Source organism: Panthera uncia, chromosome X, assembly GCF_023721935.1.
Source record: "Panthera uncia isolate 11264 chromosome X, Puncia_PCG_1.0, whole genome shotgun sequence".
Lineage (NCBI taxonomy): Eukaryota > Metazoa > Chordata > Mammalia > Carnivora > Felidae > Panthera > Panthera uncia.
Genome location: NC_064817.1, coordinates 9,668,919 through 9,689,436, shown reverse-complemented (window position 1 = coordinate 9,689,436; position 20,518 = coordinate 9,668,919). Strand labels below are relative to the sequence as shown.

The 20,518-nt window shown below is 50.5% G+C and overlaps 1 protein-coding gene across 3 annotated transcripts in view; it reads left to right on the top strand.

The window, feature by feature from the left end:
• The window catches only part of GPM6B (glycoprotein M6B), a 147,575-nt gene that overhangs the window by 90,298 nt on the left and 36,759 nt on the right, over positions 1-20,518 (top strand). The window contains exon 1 of one of the 3 annotated variants that reach the window (XM_049643464.1): positions 17,037-17,598. The exons of 1 other annotated variant lie outside the window; for it this stretch is intronic. In XM_049643464.1, coding sequence (XP_049499421.1) covers positions 17,538-17,598 — 61 coding nt within the window. In that variant the 5' untranslated portion in view covers positions 17,037-17,537. Of the gene's footprint in view, positions 1-17,036; positions 17,599-20,518 lie in introns of those variants that run through there. One more of the 3 variants, XM_049643465.1, reaches the window with a different exon arrangement.

The window sequence follows — 20,518 nt, the reverse complement described above, 5'->3', positions numbered from 1 at the left end:
TTGTTATGCAAGGCACCCGCGCCCGCCACCTCCTAGACAAGGCACAGGCGAGAAAAGAAGAAATCCGTGATCTGAAATGGCAAAAACTTTATTGAGCCAAGGCCATGACTAAACGGTGGTCTAGATTCTTGTGCTTTCCACGCCAGCCTTATCAGGGTTTAATAGCAGCAGTCAAGTCTTCAGCTTATGCCTTTGGCGCTCTCCTTGGATGCATCGCTGGATTTTTACGTGTTTAACTTTTACTTTCTGTGTGGCAAATCGAGCCAGGATTTCCGTACAGTGAGATGACAGTGTTGGATGTGGACTCCCACGCTCAACAATAGGAGAAATATGTTTTCCTTCCTGCTCTGGCTGGCTGGTTTTTATGCAGGGAAGCGCATTGATTTAATTCCTGTGGGCACGTTTGAGCTCGGTTAGTTTTTTAAATGCGCAAATTTTATAACTGAAGAATAACGTGTGCATTGCCAAAGAGCCATTAAGACCAGGAAAAGTGCTTCCAAATTGAAATTCCCCATGACTCATTGGAGTCAATTTGTAAATTTGTCAGGTGTACTTGGAGTGTAGTCTATATAGCCCACAAAAGTGAATTTTATACCACCGTTTGAAGCTAGAAAATGAATGTTAATTGAAGTCTAGGTTTGTGTGGAGTGCTTAGTAGAGACTGATGGCGGTAGGTTTTAGGTGGGAAACAATAATAGGTCTTTATCGTAGTGGTCTCTCATGTGCTTTTAAGAAAAAATTAGACATTGCATCTTGGTTCGTCTTGATTACAAATTCCGAAAAAATAAAACTTGGTAAATCTTTGCCCTGTAAACATGAGACGTCCTTTTACACCCACAGAACTTGACTGGATAGAAACTCGAGTTAGAGCTCATTCATCTGCCTCTACAAAGTAGCTCACATGCTGGACACACACAGGTTTTAAATGACAGACTGTGTGGATTTGTTTCCTCCTTATTAAGGTCTGGGTCTTGTCCATTGGTGTGGTAAGCGTGATTTCGGCTTTAAAGTCACAGCCTACAAGCGGCTACCATTAATCTAGTTTTCTGATTAACATCAGGCCAAGGATGTCACAGTGAAGAAGGGGACCCGCCACTTTTAGTGACATAAAGTGCCAACTGGTAAGCGTAGCGAGCCCAAGACTCGTCTCGTGGAAACCTGGATCACAAAGCAGTGGTCCACCACGTGTTTTGTTCGTTCGTTGGTTTAACCTCGACAGGTGACCCGAGATCAGCACTCAAGAGCCACCTTACTCCGACTGGCATCTCGCATGTGTTTGAATTCACTTCGGCGTGCTTGTCCGCTGCCACTCTGTCCCTAGCTCCCCAAGCTGGAAGTGAATACGTAATCTTGTTGAGCATTTTTCACGTCTAGCAGCGATCATCTCCTTACACGTTTCACCATAAAAAATGTAAAAGCTGAACGCAACTGGGAGTTAAGCAAACCCCAGCGAGCGAGTGGGACGTCTTGCCCCTGTTCTGAAAGCCGGTGATGCGCAAAACCCTCGTAGGGTTTTTGATGGTTCTGGCCGCCACTGATAATGGTGCCAACTTGGAGAAAGCCTTGTGCGTTATAATGGCTTTGAGAAACCCATGTGTGGACGACTAGCTTTTGTCGACACTCACGTAGCGTTAACAAGTGATGTAGTAGTCGGGCACTGATCTCACCGTGTTGCTATCTTCTCATTTCATCTTTCTGGTCACTTGAGGGTGTGTGGACTGAATATTATCGGGCTCTACAGGTGAGGATTGGAGACTTAGAGGAATCAAGGACTCGCTTCCCAGGTGGACTTGGGCAAATGGTAAACTCCTAAGGGTCTGGGACTCATGAAGACACTGAAATTCCTTAAGACATCAGGTGCGAACTGCCGTTCCATGTCCGTCAGGTACCTGTCCAGGTGGTGTTTCCGCCACGAAGACTTCCTTTCCACTCGCGCCCTCCCCCCCCTGCCCAACCTTGATCTGCCATTTGCCTGTGAGTTCAGCTTTCTCCATCCGTACCCCATACCCATCCGACCCCCTCCCAGTCCTCCTGTCGGGGTCGTGTGTGTTTCAGGGGGTGCTGAGCCCCAGGTCCCTCCTGCTGTCCGGTCAGCAACACCCCTAGCAGTTGCCCTGGGCCGGATGCTACACGTGCGCTGGGGACAAATCGGACGTGGAACCTGTCGTGGACCGTCCATTCCAGTGAGGGAGATACCGTGTGATGGCAGCCGCCGTGACGGTGCCCCGACACCAGTGGGTAGGTCGATATTCGCTAATCACGAGTGAGTGAGTGTGTCCTTCCCCAGATCCCCGCGGCTGCTTGCACGTGGACCACCTCCGCCCTCGTGGCTTTGCTGTGCCCGGCCCAACCCTTGTTCCGGGGCTGGAGCCTGATCAATGTGTGTCAAGTGAACAAATGAGCTGTGAAGAGTTAAAAGGTTTAGCGCTGGTTTTCGGTGTTGCCGGCAGTGAATTACGAGTATTTAGAAAAGAAGGAATTGGCTTTGGTCACCTTCTGCATGCGTCCGACTGCAAGCCCTAGCATGACTTTAATGGAGAATTAATGAGGTATCTGGATTTTCTCTGAGGACGCGGCGAAGGAAATGCAGATGTTCTGGCTGAGGAGTCCAAACGCTAAGATTTCAGGCAGAGCTTTCGATTCGAAGATTCGACTGCTTTTGATTCACAATAATAAAAATACTCATTTTTTGTGGCAAGAGTTTACACAGCGGACTAATTTCTGTCTTGACCCTGCTGAATGTATTACGACAGGTATAGCTTTGAAATGTGTCTCTTATTTCTTGTGAATATTGGCAAAAGAAATTACCAGCCATTAGTGGAAAATAATCCAGTAACTTTTAAAAAAGGAGTCAATATCCCACATAACTAATCTGACTGATCAGCTGTTGGGTGGGAATGTGACAAATTGCCTGTCCCTTTCACCCATGAAACTGTTCTGTGAGCCCCAGGAAAGGTTACACAGCAAATCCCTCCAGTAGGATTTTTGACATTTTAAACAAGCTAATGATCAGGGTGGCCAATTAGACATAAAAACGTTTAAATTTTCTAGATCCATATGAGGATCAGAGTGCTGTGTTCAACTGGTCCTTTCTCTGCCAACCCTCAGAAACAGGTGCTTCAAAAAACAAAAAGGCCACAAACTCCCGTTTCGTTTTAGGATTTGAAGAATTGGCCTAAATCAAGAATTTGCTGGTTTTTCTCTGTTATTGCAAAAATTAGGGAGCCTTTCTTCTTTGGATTCTTTTAACACTTTATCATTTTAAGTGCTTAGAGGCATTTCGCGTACCCCCAAAGCAGCCGTTCTCAGCTGTGGAACACATCACCCTCACGCGCTAGGATTCCTGGTGCAAAGTTCCAGTTTGTCGCCAATAACAAAGCACGGAGGCGTGAGTAATTTCCTTTTTATTTTGATGAATGGATGCATCTCTTCTTATCATACACTGCCTTGCCCTTTGATCTGCTTTCCCCAGTGGGCAGGAATGGGTGAGATCTCAGTTTGGGAGCCGGGAATTTCCCACAATCCCAGGTTCTCTCCTGAGAGCGGGTAGAGCAGGTGACCATTATCCATCCATTATCCTGTGGCCGAGGCTGGTTGACAAGCTCCATCCTGGAGCTTTATTGCCTTCTTGGGGGGGGGGGGGGCGTTTTAAACCCCTCTCTGGTCTTGCCTATTAATCATAACAGCTACTTTTTATCGAGTGTCCCGGCTCTTGTGCAAAGCCCATGGCGTGCATTAGCTCGCTTAATCCAATGGCATGGTTTATCAGTGGCTTTTCATGAAAAAGATAAATTGATGTTAACAAGCATCGATTTCCAGAGATTTATGTTGTCGTTTCTGTTACACTGTCTTGGCCCAATACGATTTTGCTTTTAAAAGGTATTTTGTAAAATACATGACTGTCTTTGTGCAAAGATGTATATTTCAGGAAGAATTATCTCTGTCTAGGGCGTGCATTGCAGATCGGGCAGTTAGGCCTTATCCTAACAGAGTGTTTGCTTTGATAGCTGTGCATCAGGCAAAAACAAGAGCCTGTTTGGCTGTGAGTCAAGAGACCTGAATCTTGAGTCCTGTCTTTCCCAATTACAGACTAGAAAAGGAGAAAAGAGCTAGCCGGTTTTAAGATTTTCCTCCTGCTTTAGGATTCGGTGCGTGCGTGACATTTATTTTAAGCTGGACCAGAAAATCAGGGAAGCACTGAACAAAATTCTTCTCATTGTGGCTTCTGTGAAGAACTTCTAGGTGGACTCTCGTGACGTCGTGTTAAATGCCCAGGTGGTAAAACGGAGGTAAAGGGGTCGCCCTCTCAGGGCGCTGGGTGACATTGCCACCTCCGTGGCGTGGGGGGCCTAGTACTTGGTACCTTCCTCTCTGTATCGACACCCATCATTTGGTGCCCCCTTTGAAGTCACCTGAGCCCATTCTGATCCCACTCGAGTACATGATTAAGTGACCTCAAGTCGTTGGCTGATGGAGAACCTAGAAGGAACGCGTTTTAATGAGCACCCGCATGTTGCCGACATCGCGACGCCACCTGAATCCCCCAAACGGGGGAAGGGTTTTATCACACGGCTTGCGGGGTCAGTGCGGATGATGGCACTCACTGATCCGGTGATCTTTAAAAAAAAAAAAAAAAAAAAAAAGATTTGTTTTTAGCAATACGTCATGCCACTGCTGTAGAAATTATTCGCATAGAATGTAGGAGAAACCGTGCCTGCCTGCCTGCCCCGTGTAAAGTCACGGGTCCTGTGAGCAGGCACTTGTCCACCAGTGCGTGTCTCGACCGCCTCTGTGGAGTGTTGGAAATGCCGGGTGTCCGCTCACAAGATAACGGGCTCTGGCAAACTGGTAGGTGACACGAGGAGGGCTGGCCGAACAGGCGGTGTTGAAGATGGAGAAGAGCTTGAATAAAATGGCTTCATAAAACGTTCATGCTCTCGGCATCTCTCTGGCTTCACAGTGATTATCTCTGGCTTTCACAGTCCTGCCATACACTTTTGGGACCCAGAGACGCAATTTGACATTCTTGAACAAAATCGTCAGCTTTCACATTTACCTAGTAGCTCGTTGGCCCCGTGTCCTGTGTCCCGTGTCCATTCCTGAGGTCAAGAAACTATCCAGGGGCACCCGGGTGGCTCAGCCGGTTGGTTGAGCATCCGACTCTTGATTTAGGCTCAGGTCATGATCCCAGAGTCATGGCATCGAGTCCCGAGTCGGGCTCCTCGCTGAGCACGGAGCCTCCTTTAAGATTCTCTCTCTCCCCCTCTGTCCCTCTCCCAGGCTCGTGTGCGCGCGCGCTTTCCAAAGAAAAAAAAAACAAGACAGCTATACAGAGGTCATTTCTGAGATTTTGCCCTTTCTCTGGAGACGTACTGAATCTGTATATTCTCCAATATGAAGACACTGTGTGCGATTTAATGATGTCAACTATTAGTAGATTTCAATGCGATTGCTAAAATTTACTCTTCATTGGTGGCCCTCCTTACACACAAGGTTCTTTTACGTGTGGCCTGCTGGGGACGGTTATTTCCCGCCTCTTGTCCTGCCTCTGACAGATGAGGCGGCAGAGGCTCAGATGTGAGCAGACCGAGTCCCCATGATGGCAAGTGACGGGGCCAGTGCTTAGTGGTAAATGTGACACGCTTCCCTTGCACTGACTCTGAATCTCACTGAACTGAACGTGCCTTGTGGGCCTAGTGGAATTCTATGCTTGATAAGGCCTCACGTGCAAAATACAGATTTAAAGATCACATGACTAGGAATTCGAAGACCGTGACATCAGAGCATGAAACCAAGCTTGAGGCTCTTCTCGAGGGCAGGGCTCTCTCTGCCTTTTTACTTTTTTCTTTCTTTCCCTTCCCTTTTCCTTTTCCTTTTCCTTTTCCTTTTCCTTTCTTTTTCTTTCTCTTTTCTTTCTTTCAATAAAAACCAGAGGCAAATCTAATTTGGTTCTGAGTACCCAGGTGTGGGCAACATCCTCCAGATTGCAGAAACCAATTTTGACAATTCGTTAAAGAGGGCCCTTGGAGACACCTCTTGTTTAATCTCATTGCCTTATTCATCTTAGCCCCAGGGAAAGATCTGGAAGGGTGTAGAATCACCAGCTCTTCCTTACTCCCTCTGCCGCCTCCTTGGACCTGTCGGATGGTGGTGGGAGCATAAGGGCTTAAGAGAAATCATCGCGCTTCGCAAGTACCACGTAGGAAGTACTGTTCTGAGGCCCTCTCTGTAGAACAGTCTGTTGGAGGCTGCTGAAGGAAGTTCTCCGCGAGCCCATTTATCAGCTGGCACAGCCGAGGCTCAGGACGGTCACGTGGCTTCACGAGGCTGGTAAATGGCAGAGCTGGGCGGCGAGGGGTGGTGGGCGAGGATACAGACATGGGCCCCCCACTCACTGGGGAGCTACGCCGCCCTGTGTTTCACCAGAGGTGCGGGAGGGGCAGGCGGGGAACTCCGGACCACCGTGTTTGGGAGAATGTAGCTAGTCGCACAAGAGCCTTTCTGAGCAAGTCTGGATTCCCTGGGCTGAGCAGCTGATGGCCGCTGATCGCCTAGTCAGCCGGGCCCTTGTGGAACTTTGACGGTTGTCTCTGACGCCTCGGTTCCCACCTGTGGCATCCGGTGGCCTGAGTCAAGGCTCAGCCCGGCCTCCGACCGGCTGTGGGACCTCGGCCAAGTCCCTTTGGGCTGCCTCGGGTCTTGGTTTCTCCATCCACGCCAGGGGGGTGGTTACGCCCACCTCTTGCCTCCGAAGGGAAGGCAGAGGTGAGAGAAGGTGGGTCAGAGTTCCCGTGGCCGTGTTGGTACGTGGGGCCCCTCAGGTCCCGAGTGCCGGCCTCTCTCCGCCCCTCCTCAGCTACTGTCCCATCTCGTGGGGACACAGTGGGCCCTCAGGACGCCGCACCGTAGCCCGTGGAGACAGCTCCTGAAGGGACCCGGTCGTGTGTCCCCAGTAGCTGGCCCTTGGCGCTTTTTCGTCATGACCCGGTGATAGCTACGGAGGGGCTTGAACAAAGAATGGGAAAATACAGCCGGCCCCCCGGACTGGTGATGCTCTCTGCTCAGACCAGTACGAAGTACGCGCTGTTGAGGATGGGCTTGGAGGGGTCCGGTTCCGCGCGGGGTCCGTGGGGGGAGTGTGTGCACCCGCCGGATCAATCGAGCGCCTTTATCAAGCGGCCTATTAGAAACCCGTCCATCTACCCGCCGACTGCATTTTAGGGGAAGGTGGTAGGGACTCTGCATCTAGGCGAGAACGAGGCCCCCTTCGCTCACCTGGACTTCTCAGAGTTGAAAAGGGTCCCATCCTCTTTATCCGCACCCTGCCAGGCTCGTCCCGTAACTCGGCCACTTCTGCGGTGAGAATTTTCCTAGCCCTCGCGTCTCGTGAGTTGACCTTGCCTTTGAAAATGTCTGGCTTCCTGCAGCAAAACAGGCCGAAGAGGAGACCGGCCTCCCGTGGGGTACCACACGGAGGGGTCGGGTCGGGTCGGGCTGGGTCGGCACAGGCCGTCGTCTCCCAGCCGTGCGGGAGGCGGGTCGAGGCTGGGTGTGTCCCGTGTAGTGGCTTGCTGTGCGGGGACGCTTGCACTGTTGCTGAGACGGGGGCGGTTAGGTATGCGAAGCAGGGGGAAATGAGCGCAGGTCAGCCAGGGAGGCCTCCCGGAGGAGGCGGGCTGTGGGGCTGTGCCTGGCCAACCGAGGAGGAGCTGTCCCCAGGACCCGACAAGGATCCACCTCGCTGGGGTTTGGGAGGCCTGCCCTTGCTCGTGTGAGCTGGCACGCGGGTGGGGGGGGGGGGGGGGGGGGGGGGGGGGGGGTCACTGATGATGCGTCACTCTTAGCCAGGGATCTGAGCTCCCCGGGGAGGCGCTAATGAGTCAGGAAGCACGTTATCAGTGCATCAGCTGTGTGTGCCTTGTGTATATAGGAGGAAGGGGCAAACTGGCTTTTTTACTCAAAGCCCCCTTGTCATCTGGTCCTTGTTGCCGCTCGGGCTTTAGGTGTGGCTCCATCACGAGGGGGTCCGCTTCCCTCCAATGCGATGAGACTCACAGCAAGGGGACCGCCTCTCTGCCTCACGCTGCCTCCGCCCTCTGATCCCTCGGGGTTCCCTGGGGCCTCGGATACCCCGAAGACTCAGCCCCGCTTGAGTCCCCAAGCAATCTGGACTGAGGGCTAACTGCCTGAGACCGAGACGGTCCTACTTCTGTTATGTCACCCCCAAAATGGGGCTGTTGTTATGTCCCTCTTAGGGCTGTGACTGGACTAAATCCAGTAATAAATGTACCCTTCACTGTTATGCACAGCTCCTTTTTTTTTTTTTTTTTTTTTTAAAGAGCAAGAGAGAGTGAGTGGGGGAGGGACAGAGAGAGAGAGAGAGAGAGAGAGAGAGAGAGAGGGAGGGAGAGAGAATCCCAAGCAGGTTCTATGCTTTCAGAGCAGGGCCCGACACAGGTCTCGAACTCACAAACCATGAGATCATGACCTGAGCTGAAATCGAGTCGGACGTTTAACCGACTGATCCGCCCCCCCAACCCCGCCCCAGACGGCCCCGCACAGTCCCTTTGAACCTCCCCATCCCTGCCACCTCTACCAAGTTGGAATTCCTTCCATCTTGGACAATCTTTTTCTTTTCCCTCCGTTTCCCGCTCCCTGACTCTCACTCCGAAGGCGAAGTGTCCTATCCTTCCGCCCACAGCTACCCCTGCCTTTCCTGGGACCTCCAGTCCTCCGTGATCTGCCTCTGCAGACACCTGCAATCTTGTCGTGCCACCCCCCCCCCCCCGCTGCGGCCTTGTCTGCGCCAGACGTTTTGGGACTCGCCTCCCTACTGCGTTCCTTCCCCCTTAACCTGCCTGCATTTTTCTGCCACTTTCCCAGCACCATCAGACTCCCTTAGAAAGCAGACTGCCCTTGCTTCTCCTCTTGGCACCCCAGACCTTCGGTACCCCTCTCTAAGCTGGTTTCCGTTCTGATCGTCCTGTTGACGCTGGTAAGGAAACGGGAATTTTCCGTGTCAGCGCCCTTGGCCGCGTCTGCCCCTTCCCGCGGCCTTGACCGCGGACTACCTCTTCCGTCACAAACCTCCCTCCTTCTCTGTGACGGCCCCCTGCCCGGGATCTCCTCCAGCCTCTTCTGCGTCCCCTGGGAGTAGTGCTTCCCCCAGACCCCCACCCCCACCCCAAATTGGTAGGCCCCTCGGGACCATCTCCCAGTTATGTCCCCCCAGAAAAAGACGTTGAAGCCCTGACTTCTGGTACCTGAGAGTCGGCCCCGATTTGGAAAGAGGGTCTTTGTACATGGAATCATGTCAAGATGCGGCCATGCTCGGTGAGGGTGGGCCCTAGTCCAGTGGGACAGGTGGCCTTACAAGAAGAGACGCACGCACAGGGGGAAGGCCACATGACGACGAAGGCGGAGGTCCGAACGATGTGTCTCCCAAGAACCAGCAGCGGCAAGAAGAGGCCAGGACGCGTGCTCCCCTAAGAGGCTTCGGAGAGAGCGTGGCCCTACTGACGCTTTGATTTTGGCCTTCTAGCCTCCCGGGACCGTGAGGGAGTAATTCCTGTGGTCGAAAGCCCGCCACGTTGAGGCACTTGGACATAGCAGCCGTAGGAAACCAATGCGGACCCTGACCTCCCCGTGCATTCCCTTCTGCACTCACCATCCTTCGAGGGGTCAGAGCTGAGCCTCGGGGTCAACGCTGAACCCCCTCTCCCTCGCCGTGATGCCCGCTTTCTCATTTCTGCCTCACCGGTTCCCCGGTCTGGCATGGCCGCCCTGACCACATCCTGGGCATCCATCAAACGGATGGCATCCTTTTGTAGAATTTTCCTCAGATGCCTCTGCTCGGTCGCCATCACCGTGGCGCACGTCGTGTGTGGCCCCGTGACCTAGGGCGGCTGGCCCCGTGTCGGGATTACCCGGGGGGATTTTCAGGCTCTCGTGCCCACCGCACACGTGCTCTGACGGGCAGACCCGGGTCTGTGGGGGTGGGGCCCCCGCGCGGGTGTTTGCAGGGTTCCCCACGTGGTTCTGGTACGAAGCCCCTGGCCGACGGGACGTCACAACAGCCCAAGCAAGCGTAGGGAAGAAAAGGTGGACTCAAGGCGGCGGTTCTCAAGCGGGGGTGACTTTGCCCGCCAGGAGGTGGTTGGCGGCGTTGGCCAAACTCCCCGATCACTGCTATGGAGGCTCTGGCGGCTTTGCGAGGACACTGCCGGTCGTCACGCAGCTGACGAGATGACACCGGGAAGGGATCGGGCTCACAGGGGCTCCTGGGCGCTCCCCCGTCGTCCCCGGTGTCCGCGTGCAAGAGAAACCCCAGTGAGGACGGCCTGTACTCATCGGAGCTTTGTCAGAGTATTGGGTGTGAGTCATCCAGTCTGACTTGTCACTGTAGCTCTTAGCTTTCCGGGGTGTCATGTCCTGTAAAGGAAAGGATGACGAGTATAGAGGAGGGACTGAGGAAATCAGGAAAGAGAAAAAGAAAAAGAAATCCAAAGGCATTAAAAACCCACGCCGGATGTGAAATGAGAAATTTCATTCCGGTAAAGGCAGGCAGGAGCTTTGCCAAATGGATAAAGCTTAGGGAAGGTCCAGTTATGGAAAAGATCCAATTCTAAACCATCGAATTCTCCATTTCTGGCTGTCTCTTTCTAGTCGTCGTGGTGTTTAATTTATGCTACATTTTGAACCCAGCACAGAAGTACGATTGCTTCTTTACGTAAAAAGTATCTTGGGGCACCTGGCTGGCTCAGTTGGCTGAGCGTCTGACTCTTGATTTTAGCTCAGGTCGTGATCCCAAGGTCGTGAGATCAAGCTTCGTGTCGGGCTCCGCATTGAGCGTGTAGCCTGATTAAGATTTTCTCTCTCTTCCTCTGTCTCTCTCCTTCTGTCTCGCTCCCCGGCTTGTGCTGTTTCTCTCTTAAACAAAGTATCTTTTCTGCTTTAAATGTAAGCTTTAAGAATTCTCGCAGTACTGGTAATCTTTTCCCTCCAGGCCTCTGATATCTGCTTCTAGGACACATCTTTAATTATATCATGGGGAAGATAATGCGAAAATAGGAGTCACTTAACAAAAATTTCTTTAAAAACACAGTTTATTTCAAATTCATTCAGGCACACTAGAACGTCAAGTGGGGCTGTCTGTGGTTCTGGGGGTGCCACTCTGGGGACCAATTTCCTTTGCGGGGCACAGCAAGGATTATGCCTGGGCATGTGAAGGCCTTCTAGGCCCCGGAAGCTGTGGAAAGAACAGGTCTCAGGGAAACCCACTGGCTGTGAGTTGCTTGCCTTGGTTGGAGGGGGTCAGCAGGAGGGCTTCCACAAGTGCTGTCTTAGTGACAAGAAGGGGCTGGGGGAGTCAGGGAGGCATGCCGGCTCATTGGAAAGGAGGGAGCATCCGTCACCGGGAGAAGAGAGATGATCTATAAAGAAACCCGTCAGTGACGAGAATGGAAAAAGAGGTAAGTGGAAAGGAAATGAAGGAGGTTCTGTCTTGGGTACTGAGAGGCTGGGCTTGGAGGGGGAAAAAACTGTGGGTTGAGATGTAAAAATTTCAGAGGAATTAGTAGCTGGAATAAATATGGAAACCTCCTTCTCGATGATTGAATGACTCCCAGCGAGGAGTCCTTCTGAAGAGAAGAAATCTGTAATGTGGTTCCAGAAAAGTGGAAAGAGTAGGCATGTGACACTTGTGACTTGATTGATAGCCTTGTGACTAGGGTGAGTGTCATTCCCGTGGGTTCATCCCATTCTCGATGAGTTCCCAGTTGACTGAATGGTCACATAACGTGGGACAGAGACTCGATGTCTGGCGTGCGATAGGTGCTTAATGGACCTTGGTTGAATGGACGAAGGAGTGAATGAACCCACGAGCCAGTCAGGTGACCAGGATGATGTCCATAGTGGCCTGTACAAGTCTCTCTCACTGTGGTCTTGTCACATTCATCTCTTTCATCAGTTGTGTGGATCACGGGCATGTGAGACACGTAAGGCAAATTTAGCAGGAGACCGGGTAATTGTGATTTATTGGAAGACATATATATTCGGTCTTCATTTCTGGCACAGAGCTTCCAGAACCCTTGGAATTTCCTGTAACGGAGAGCCGTATAGGTGCCTTGTTTGTTTTAGGCGAATGCGGTGACTTTTGGAAGCTAAGGTTGGGGGCTGGTCACCAGCGGAGCCAACCAAGTGAGGAGAGGGTTGGAACTTTCAGTTCCAGCCTCGTCCCCACCCCCACCCCCATCTGTACCCCTGACCGGTGATGTAATCATTGTGCCTCTGTAACGAAGCCTCCATAAAACCCCAGAAGGACTGGGTTCAGAGAGCTTCTGGGTGCGTGAGCACCTGCACATTTGGGGACAGTCACGTGCTGGGAGAGGGCTCAGAAGCTGCGGGCCTTTCCCCATACCTTGTCCCGTGCGTCTTTTCATCCAGCTTATTGATTCATATCCTTTAATATCACTTACAGTAAACCTGTAATCTAATAGGCAAAACGTTCTTCTGCGTTCCGTAAGCTGGTCTAGGAAATTCGTTGAACCCGAGAAGGAAAGAGGGTCATTGGAACCTCTGGTGTATAGCTGGTCAGTCAGAGGCACAGGTGACTGAGCCCTTGACCTGTGGGACCTGATGCCACGCCCTGGGCACACAGTGTCAGAAATGAGCTGACTCGTAAGACCTCCTGTTGGTGTCGGGGAGCTGCTTGCCGGTGTGGGGAACCCCACACGTACACACACGCAGCGGAACTGGCGGCCAGAGTCGTCAGTAACAAAATAAAGCCTGGGAAGATATTCCTGGAACGGATCGCAGACGAACAGTCAAAATTCTCTTGACAAGTGGGAAGCTGGCCCAAGACAGAGAGGCAGAGGGGGTTCCTATTCTGAGTGACGATGGTGGAGGTGCCCGAGGTGTCTTGCTCCCGCACCATCCTTCACCCAGAACTCTTCTTGAGGGAGTTCCAGCGACGACTTGGTAGTAAAGGATACTTTCCGCTTGTCAGCCCTCCCCCTCTTTGTTCCTTCTACCGTGTTGGACGACCCGCGACGCTCACGTTAGGCCCCCGTGGAGCGTCTTCTGCTCGAATTCTGCTTTGGCCTTGTTCCCCAGCTTTTCTCATTTTTCCTCCTTAGCCTCTTTCACCCGCCCTTTAAAGTTTTCCCTGTCCCTTTATTTTTAAGAGACTGCGCCCCTTAAAGTCTGATCTCAGAGTACGTCTGGTCTGTGTCCTCCCTGGCCCCTTGTTCACCATTCATTTACAGGTTGAGGGCCTCCTGCGTGCCGGGGACCGTTCTAGGAGCTGGTTCTAGGAGCTCTCTACACAGCAGAGAGCAAAACAGACAACACTTGTCCGTGCGGGGCTTCTACGGTAGGGGGAAGACAGTCCGCAGGGAAATGCCTGGATGGATCGGTGTTGGGTCATGAACAATTAACCCAGGTAAGGGGACTGGGCCCGTCAGGGCTACTCTCACAAGAAAGTCAGGGACAGTCCCCGAGAAGGTGGCATTTGAGCAGAGCTGTGGCCTTGTACTCCCAAGTCTCTGGTGAGCCCCTCTCCTTTGGAGCCATGTTTCCGGACAGCTCCCCCAGGGTGTCCCCGCGTACCCCAAACCATCCGGGCTGGTCTCCTTGCCAAACGTCTTCCTCCTCCTCGTTGGGTCCCCATTTTGGCTCATCCCGCGACCATCTCTTCGTTCATCCAGGCTGGAGACTGCACACTCCTCTCCTCCTTTTCCGTCCCCAGGAGGCGTTAAGTATCCAGGGAGATGTCCTCAGGATCCTCCCCTCCTCCCCTGGCTGTAGTTTGGACCCTCCGATCTCTTGCTGGGAGATTCCTCATTAGTTTGCCGGCCCCACCCTGCCCCTCTGTCTTTTACATCACCGACCCCATGACCTTTGTAAAGTACGGATGACCTCTGTTTGCAAGCCTTCCCTCCCCACCCACTGCCTCCAGGATTAGCAAGGTGTTCTGTTCAACCCCCCTGATCCCTAGCCTGCTCCCTTCCTCTCCCTCCCGCCCGTCACCACCCCCAACACACACACACACACACACACACACACACACACACACACACACCCGGTGCTCTGGACCCTCAGTCAGAAAAATCAGCTCCCCCCCCCCCCCCCCTGGGCCCCCCCTTTTCCTTTTTGTGTGCTTTCCAGGTTTTCCTGGGATGCCCTCCCCTTCCCTGTTCTACCTTCCCTTTCTCTACCCTGCCCTGCCCTTTCCCACTCTCCTTCCCTTCTCCACGCTTCCCTCCCCTCCCCTCCCCTACCTGGCACTTCCCATCCAAAGGGCAGGAGTAGCTCAGCTCCGCGCACAGCTTTCCCCAACTTCTCTTTCCCGCGTCTCATCTTCCGTGTTGTGATCCTGGAGGGCTTGCGGGGGATCGCCTGGTTACGAGGGTTCACTGTGGCCCCTTAGTCTGCGGGTTACCTGGAGACCGGCACCGTCTCCTGCAAAGTCTGTGCTCCCCGCAGGGGTGAGCGTGTAGAAGGTGCTCGCCGAACGGGCCACAATTCTACAGTCCACATTAGCAATTTGACATGGTTTGTTCTCACCCGTCCATTTCGTGTCCGTGATTGTTTTTTTAATTTTGACCTTCAGAAGCATTCTTACCTCCAGTCAGACTCACTTCACTCATGGGGCTCAAAGAATTATTTTCAGTTTGATGAGACATTTCCCACCCTACTCAGTACATATAATCCACTTGCTCTGGCCAAAAATGGATGCGTGCCTCAGAAATGTTAGAAATGTATGCTCTTCTCTCTTGCTGTTGATCATTTTTCTATCCTGCTTTTTTCCAATTCAAATGGTTTTTCATAGACCTCAGTGAGATTTTGAGGCTTCATATAAAGTTACAAAGGTGACTTCTAGAATCGTCCTACGTCATCAGCCTGACGAAAAGGAAGCGGTGAAGTTGTGAATAAGGCAGAAATGGTGAATTTCTCATTTGCATATAGTTTTTCAAGGTGAAAGTAGATGGAGGTGTCAGCTGGAGAATTTGTGACTATTTTGTCCGATGGTTTTGTTTTCTAGGACTATGACACAGAACCAGAGTTGTACTTAAATTTAAAAAGTCTTCCGTATTTAATGCAGAGCATCTTCCATATTCTGCCTTCCTACTTTAACAACATTTGAAAATAATATTCTTTTTTTTTTTATGTTTGTTTATTTTTGAGAGAGAGAGCACGTGCGAGTAGGGGAGGGCAGAGAGAGAGAGGAAGACACAGAATCCGAGGCAGGCTCCAGGCCCTGAGCTGTCAGCGCCGAGCCCGACGCGGGGCTCGAACCCACGAACCGCGCGATCACGACCTGAGCTGAAGTCAGACGCTCAACTGACTGAGCCACCCAGGTGTCCCTAAAAATAATATTCTTACGTAATAGTCAAAAAAGTATTCTATTCTGCCAGTTCTCTAATTGAATGGTTTCACTAGATAATTTTTAAATAAAACCAACACCAGAGCTAATTACGATCGTCCGCTCTGGTGCTGAACTGACATTTGTTTTGGTTTTCGTTCTCAAACTGCCAAGGGAGAACAGGCCTGTCACAAAAGTTTCCATCGTTTGGTCTGAGTGCACACGAGTAGTCTTTGCAAAAATGTTTAAGACTGTCCTGTTCGGACATATCATCACGTTTTCCCACGGAGGCAGTTGCATCGCAAGTGAATCTCTTTTTGAAGGTCTGAAATTGTAGGCTGCCGTGCTTCTCACTTCTCTCGCCATGAGACAATAAAATTGTCTGGGGCCATAATTTAAAGGCATTGTTGATTGTGGGTGTGGACTTCTAGGAGGATGGTTAACGTGAAAAATGAGAAGTAAAATTAAAAGAAAATGTTGGAACAGGCCAAACTGGTTTTCAAAATCTTTTCTGGCTCACCGGGGGGGCCCGGGGTATTGAATGTAGAAGGCTTTGGGGATTATCTAAAACTAAGGCATTGAAAGATCAGGGTGTGGGAGGATTTCCATTCTGGATCTTACACGTTTTTTTCTTAAGTATTGAGCGACAAAGCATCAAACCTGGGAAGAGATTTTTTTTTTTTTTCCGGAGACAATGGCCTCTGACTTGGCTTTAAGTTTGCTTCTAAGGTGGGTGCTCAACCCAACCAACTGGCAGGCTCTTCTCGGTCAGGGAAGCCTTCACCCCGTGGTTTTCAGTATTCATCCCTCTAGTTGACTTGAGCTTCTAGAAAGATCTTTAATAGAGACAGTGAACGTAAGTGGGTCAATCAAATGTTTAAATCATGGTACAGAAACCAGCGATGCTTGGAAACATACGGCTTATGACCGTGATAAAGGCTTTTATATGCTTGGATGGGCTGAGAACTGTGGTCCCATAGTATCTGGGTACGTAAGAAGGCTTGTGAAACCGGCAGTCAGTCATTATTGGCACAATAATAGCCTTTATGCCGAACATTTAGAATGCTCTTGAAAACACCCTTTTGACTTTGAGGGAGAGGTTCTAATGAATACAGCTCTATGTAGAAATGATCACGTCCAGTAAGAAAAACCATTGTATTTCCATTTTCATTCCAAGAAGCCACCAGAATGTCAGCCAGATAGGCTTGTGGCATGTTAGGCTTTTAAATATGGAGGGAAGGAAACCTTGTTATGAATTGGGCTTGAGCTAACGTGTCTCTTACTGCCTCGTATGTTAGTTACAGACAGAGAACGGATTAGAATTCTAATGCCAGATTGCATACAGCTATTGTCGAATCCACGTTTCTGGTTTTCTTCCCTCTGATGTATTTTTCTGTCTTTAATATATATATATAATATATATATATATATACTGTAATATATGTAATACATAATTGTATCATATATTAATATTATTATATATATTTTGCAAATCTAGCTAGCTAGCTAGAGACTGCATGGAAGACAAATAGGAAAGAAAGCAAGTAAAATAGAGACCATGGGCTAGTCCTCTGAGTGTATTCTGCCGGGGTCGGGGTAAATGAACTTGACTCAAACTGTGATGCCCCATAAAGGGGTCCCCCCTCCCCCCCGCCCCCAGGAAGGACTTTGCGGTGGAAGGCCCGCGTTCTCCCAAGAGAGCACACGTCCCGACCCCGCTGAGTCACATGGTGGGAGGGGGCTCTCTCCCTTCTCCTCCGCATCCCGTCCTCTGATGTCACAAATGTGTTCTTCTGCCCTGGGAGAGCTGATTAGCATTCAGCGGGCGCAGTTGGCCGGTGGCTGGGGGGCGCGGGCGGGGGGCGGGGGCGCGGCTGTCCCCCGGGAGCAGTGGGACGGGCCGGCGCGCGGGACGGCCGCGTTATAACTGGGATCCTCGCTGACGTGTGGCCGCCGGCTCCTTGGCAGCTGTGGCTCTGGACCAGTAGGCAGAGGGAAGCTGCCGCTGACGCGTCCGTTGCATCTTGGAAGGGACTGTAATCCACTGTAGTGAGAACAGAGCCTCTCAATCACGCGGTGTAAATAAGAGGCGGAGGGGGAGTCCAGGAGAAAAGGAAGAGGAGGGGAAGAGTGTGTGTCGGGGGAGCGGGGAAAAGCATTTTTGGTGGATGGTATGAAGCCAGCCATGGAAACTGCAGCCGAGGAAAATACTGAACAAAGCCAAGAGAGAAAAGGTACCCAGCGCTCCGACAATAGCCGGTTTCAAGCTTTTCACTGGGGGTGCTTGGAGAGGGGTAGCCCGGTTTTGGGTCTCTTGTACAATAGTTCCGAAACAATCCCTCTGGCATGGTCTTGCTTTCGGGTGGGTTTGGTGTTTTTTTTTGTTGTTTTTTTTTTTTTTTGTCCTCCAGGCTGAGGTTAAATTCATAGAGCAGCCTTTCTTCTGCCCATTCGTGTTCCAGATCTTCCTGCCCCATATGGGATTTCCCAGAAGGATGTCCGCAGTTTGTCACCCTGGGTAGCTGGATGGGGGAAATGGTCTTTTTGTCTTTTTCATTAATCGAATGAGTCATAACTTAGGTCCCACGTTCTGCATGTAATAGTGCGGGGACACGAAACGCGTTGTTTTCTGCTCATGCCGAGGACGAACTGGAGGGGCACACGTATTAAATATGCTTGGGTTCCGCTGATGCCGTAGTGATTTGGGACATTTTCTGATTTTCTTATTGAATATGATTGTTCTTTCCTGACTGTGACACGTAATAACCCTTGACAGTTGGAGCTTCAGAGAGGAGACGTCAGCTCTGTCGCCTAGTGCTGATGGAAAGGGGCGGAGGGGAACCGGGAAAGGTCTTGTCCCCTTGAGGGGAATGTCATCACGATGTTGACACAGGGAAGGGCTTTTCGAGAGAAACAAGTGTTCTGCGGTAAGAAAATGGCAGAAAATAGGAGCTAAAATTAATCTGTCTTTTGCTAGATGGAAACTGATGTCAGGCGTGAGACCCCATGGCGTCAGCTCAGCCACCGTTAAATTACAATGCGGTGAGATGCGTTCACCTGTCTCCCTCACCCAAACTTACAGGCTCCCCTGAAGGATACCCGATTCTACACCTGCGGTGGCTCTCGTATCACCAGCCTTCACGCTCAGGTTATCTCCCGTGGCCCTGGGTCCACCGACACTCGCTAAGCAGTAGTGATTTTCCAGGGCGAGAGCACAACTCTGTTGTGCTTATGGATATGTCAGTTGGACTCTCTGTCTGACAGCAGGCTTGGCTACAGGCTGCCTGCTTATAATTTCTATGGAGCTGCTTCTGGAAAGGGTACTTTAATAGACGACATATCCTAAACGGAGCAGTTTCATTTTTGAAGTAAATTTCAAAGTTTAGATAAAATAGGCACCGCGTGAAATTTGCCATTGCAGCCGTTCTTCACCGCGTCACTCAGTGGCATTAGGTACGGAGCGTTTTGATTTTAAAATTGGTAGTTTGATTCGATCCCTGCATGAAACCTACCCGCCCTCACCAACAAAACAAGCAAACAAAAGCCGTGCCTGGTCTCGTATAGATTTTTAATTTATAGGAGGACCAAACAGCCATCAGAGAAGCTCCTGGGAGTATTTATGAAGCTTGAGGAATGGAGATAAAAGTAAAAGATTCATTTCCGTGACGACTGGAGATGAAGTCCAGGGGGGCATGATAACGTAACAGCGTTGTTGTGAGGAAGTCTCTCGGAGTTTATAGCAACGTTTCTCTGAGAGTAGATGACTTCATCTCGTGCACGCTTTTTGTTCATACTGGGTTTGCCATATTGAGAAACCAAATTAACCATTGATAAGCCATTAATAAAACCATCACGGCCTCCGCAAAAACATTCCTTTCTTTTTTTTCTCCGCAAAAGCAAACGAGGAGCGTACACCCAATACAAAATCCTTACTACACAACCGTGTTTCTCCCCCTCGTTGAGTCTTCATGGACTGCTGACACTTTACGTCAGTTACATACTATTTAATACCAAATCTGCAGGCTGCACTACATCGATTGGCTGTCTGTATGTGAAAACTCGTTAGTTAGCTATGGTTTTAGAGACAAAACTAGAAGCAAAAGATAATTCCTGGAGGAACTCTAAAAATTGCCAAAATTGACCGACACTGGCTGCAGAGGCAGTTCACAAGTGCCAGGTTAACACGAGGTCTCGTCACACGTATAGTACGTACGGGCTCGAGTGAGAATACCGGCCAGGTCAGGTGTTTGGCCAGCACCCCCAGGGGTTGCGATCGCTCTGTGACCCGCCATAAATGCTGATTTGGAGGATGGCTTAGCTACTGATCTTCGTGTAGACGAACAAGTTCATATGCCAGCTGCACCCAAGTCAAAACCCACACAAGTATCACCTTTGTCATTTTCCAGTTTGCTCGCCCATTGTCATTCTAGGTGCGTGCGCGCGCGCGCACACACACACACACACACACACACACACGAAGTTGACAGAAATGTTTCTGCCCGCTTGTCACTCTAGTGTTCCTTCAAATTTGAATTTTATAAGACAAATGTTGACTTCCTTGAAATATACATGTAAAATTCTGAGATAATTGGAGAATGCATTATATAATTCTTGAGCTGGTGGATCCGGGTTTTTTTAGGGGGGGTTCATTTAAGCCTTGCAGCAAGGGATTTAATTTACGAAATTTAATCCTATGCATTTTGTCACTCCCCACAGAGTTTTTCATGCACGTCTATTCCCCCCCCCCCACCACCGTTCCTTCTTTCCCGTTTGCTTTCAGTAGTTAGTGCTAGGGACCAGACCTGCCTCTTAACTTGGGGTGTTATTGCCCAATGGCTAGTACCCAGTAGCTTAGGCAGTGTTGCTTCGGAGAATTATTTGGATTATTGTTAAGAATATAAATTAAACTTAGCTTTATAAATTGACCTCGCCTTTTTTAGCTGGCCTCCCTTCCTTCGGCAGGACAAAGGGAGCTGTGTCTTTAAATCAGAATGACCGTGTTCCAATTTTAAACAATAATCATCTAAATCCAAAAAAAAAAAAAAAAGCATACATGTTTTTGAAACCGCCTTCTTGCTTTTGCCGCAGAACACTTCTGGGAGGTCAGATTTCCCAAGGGGTATTTAGTGATCTCCAGAAATTTTTAAGGAAAGC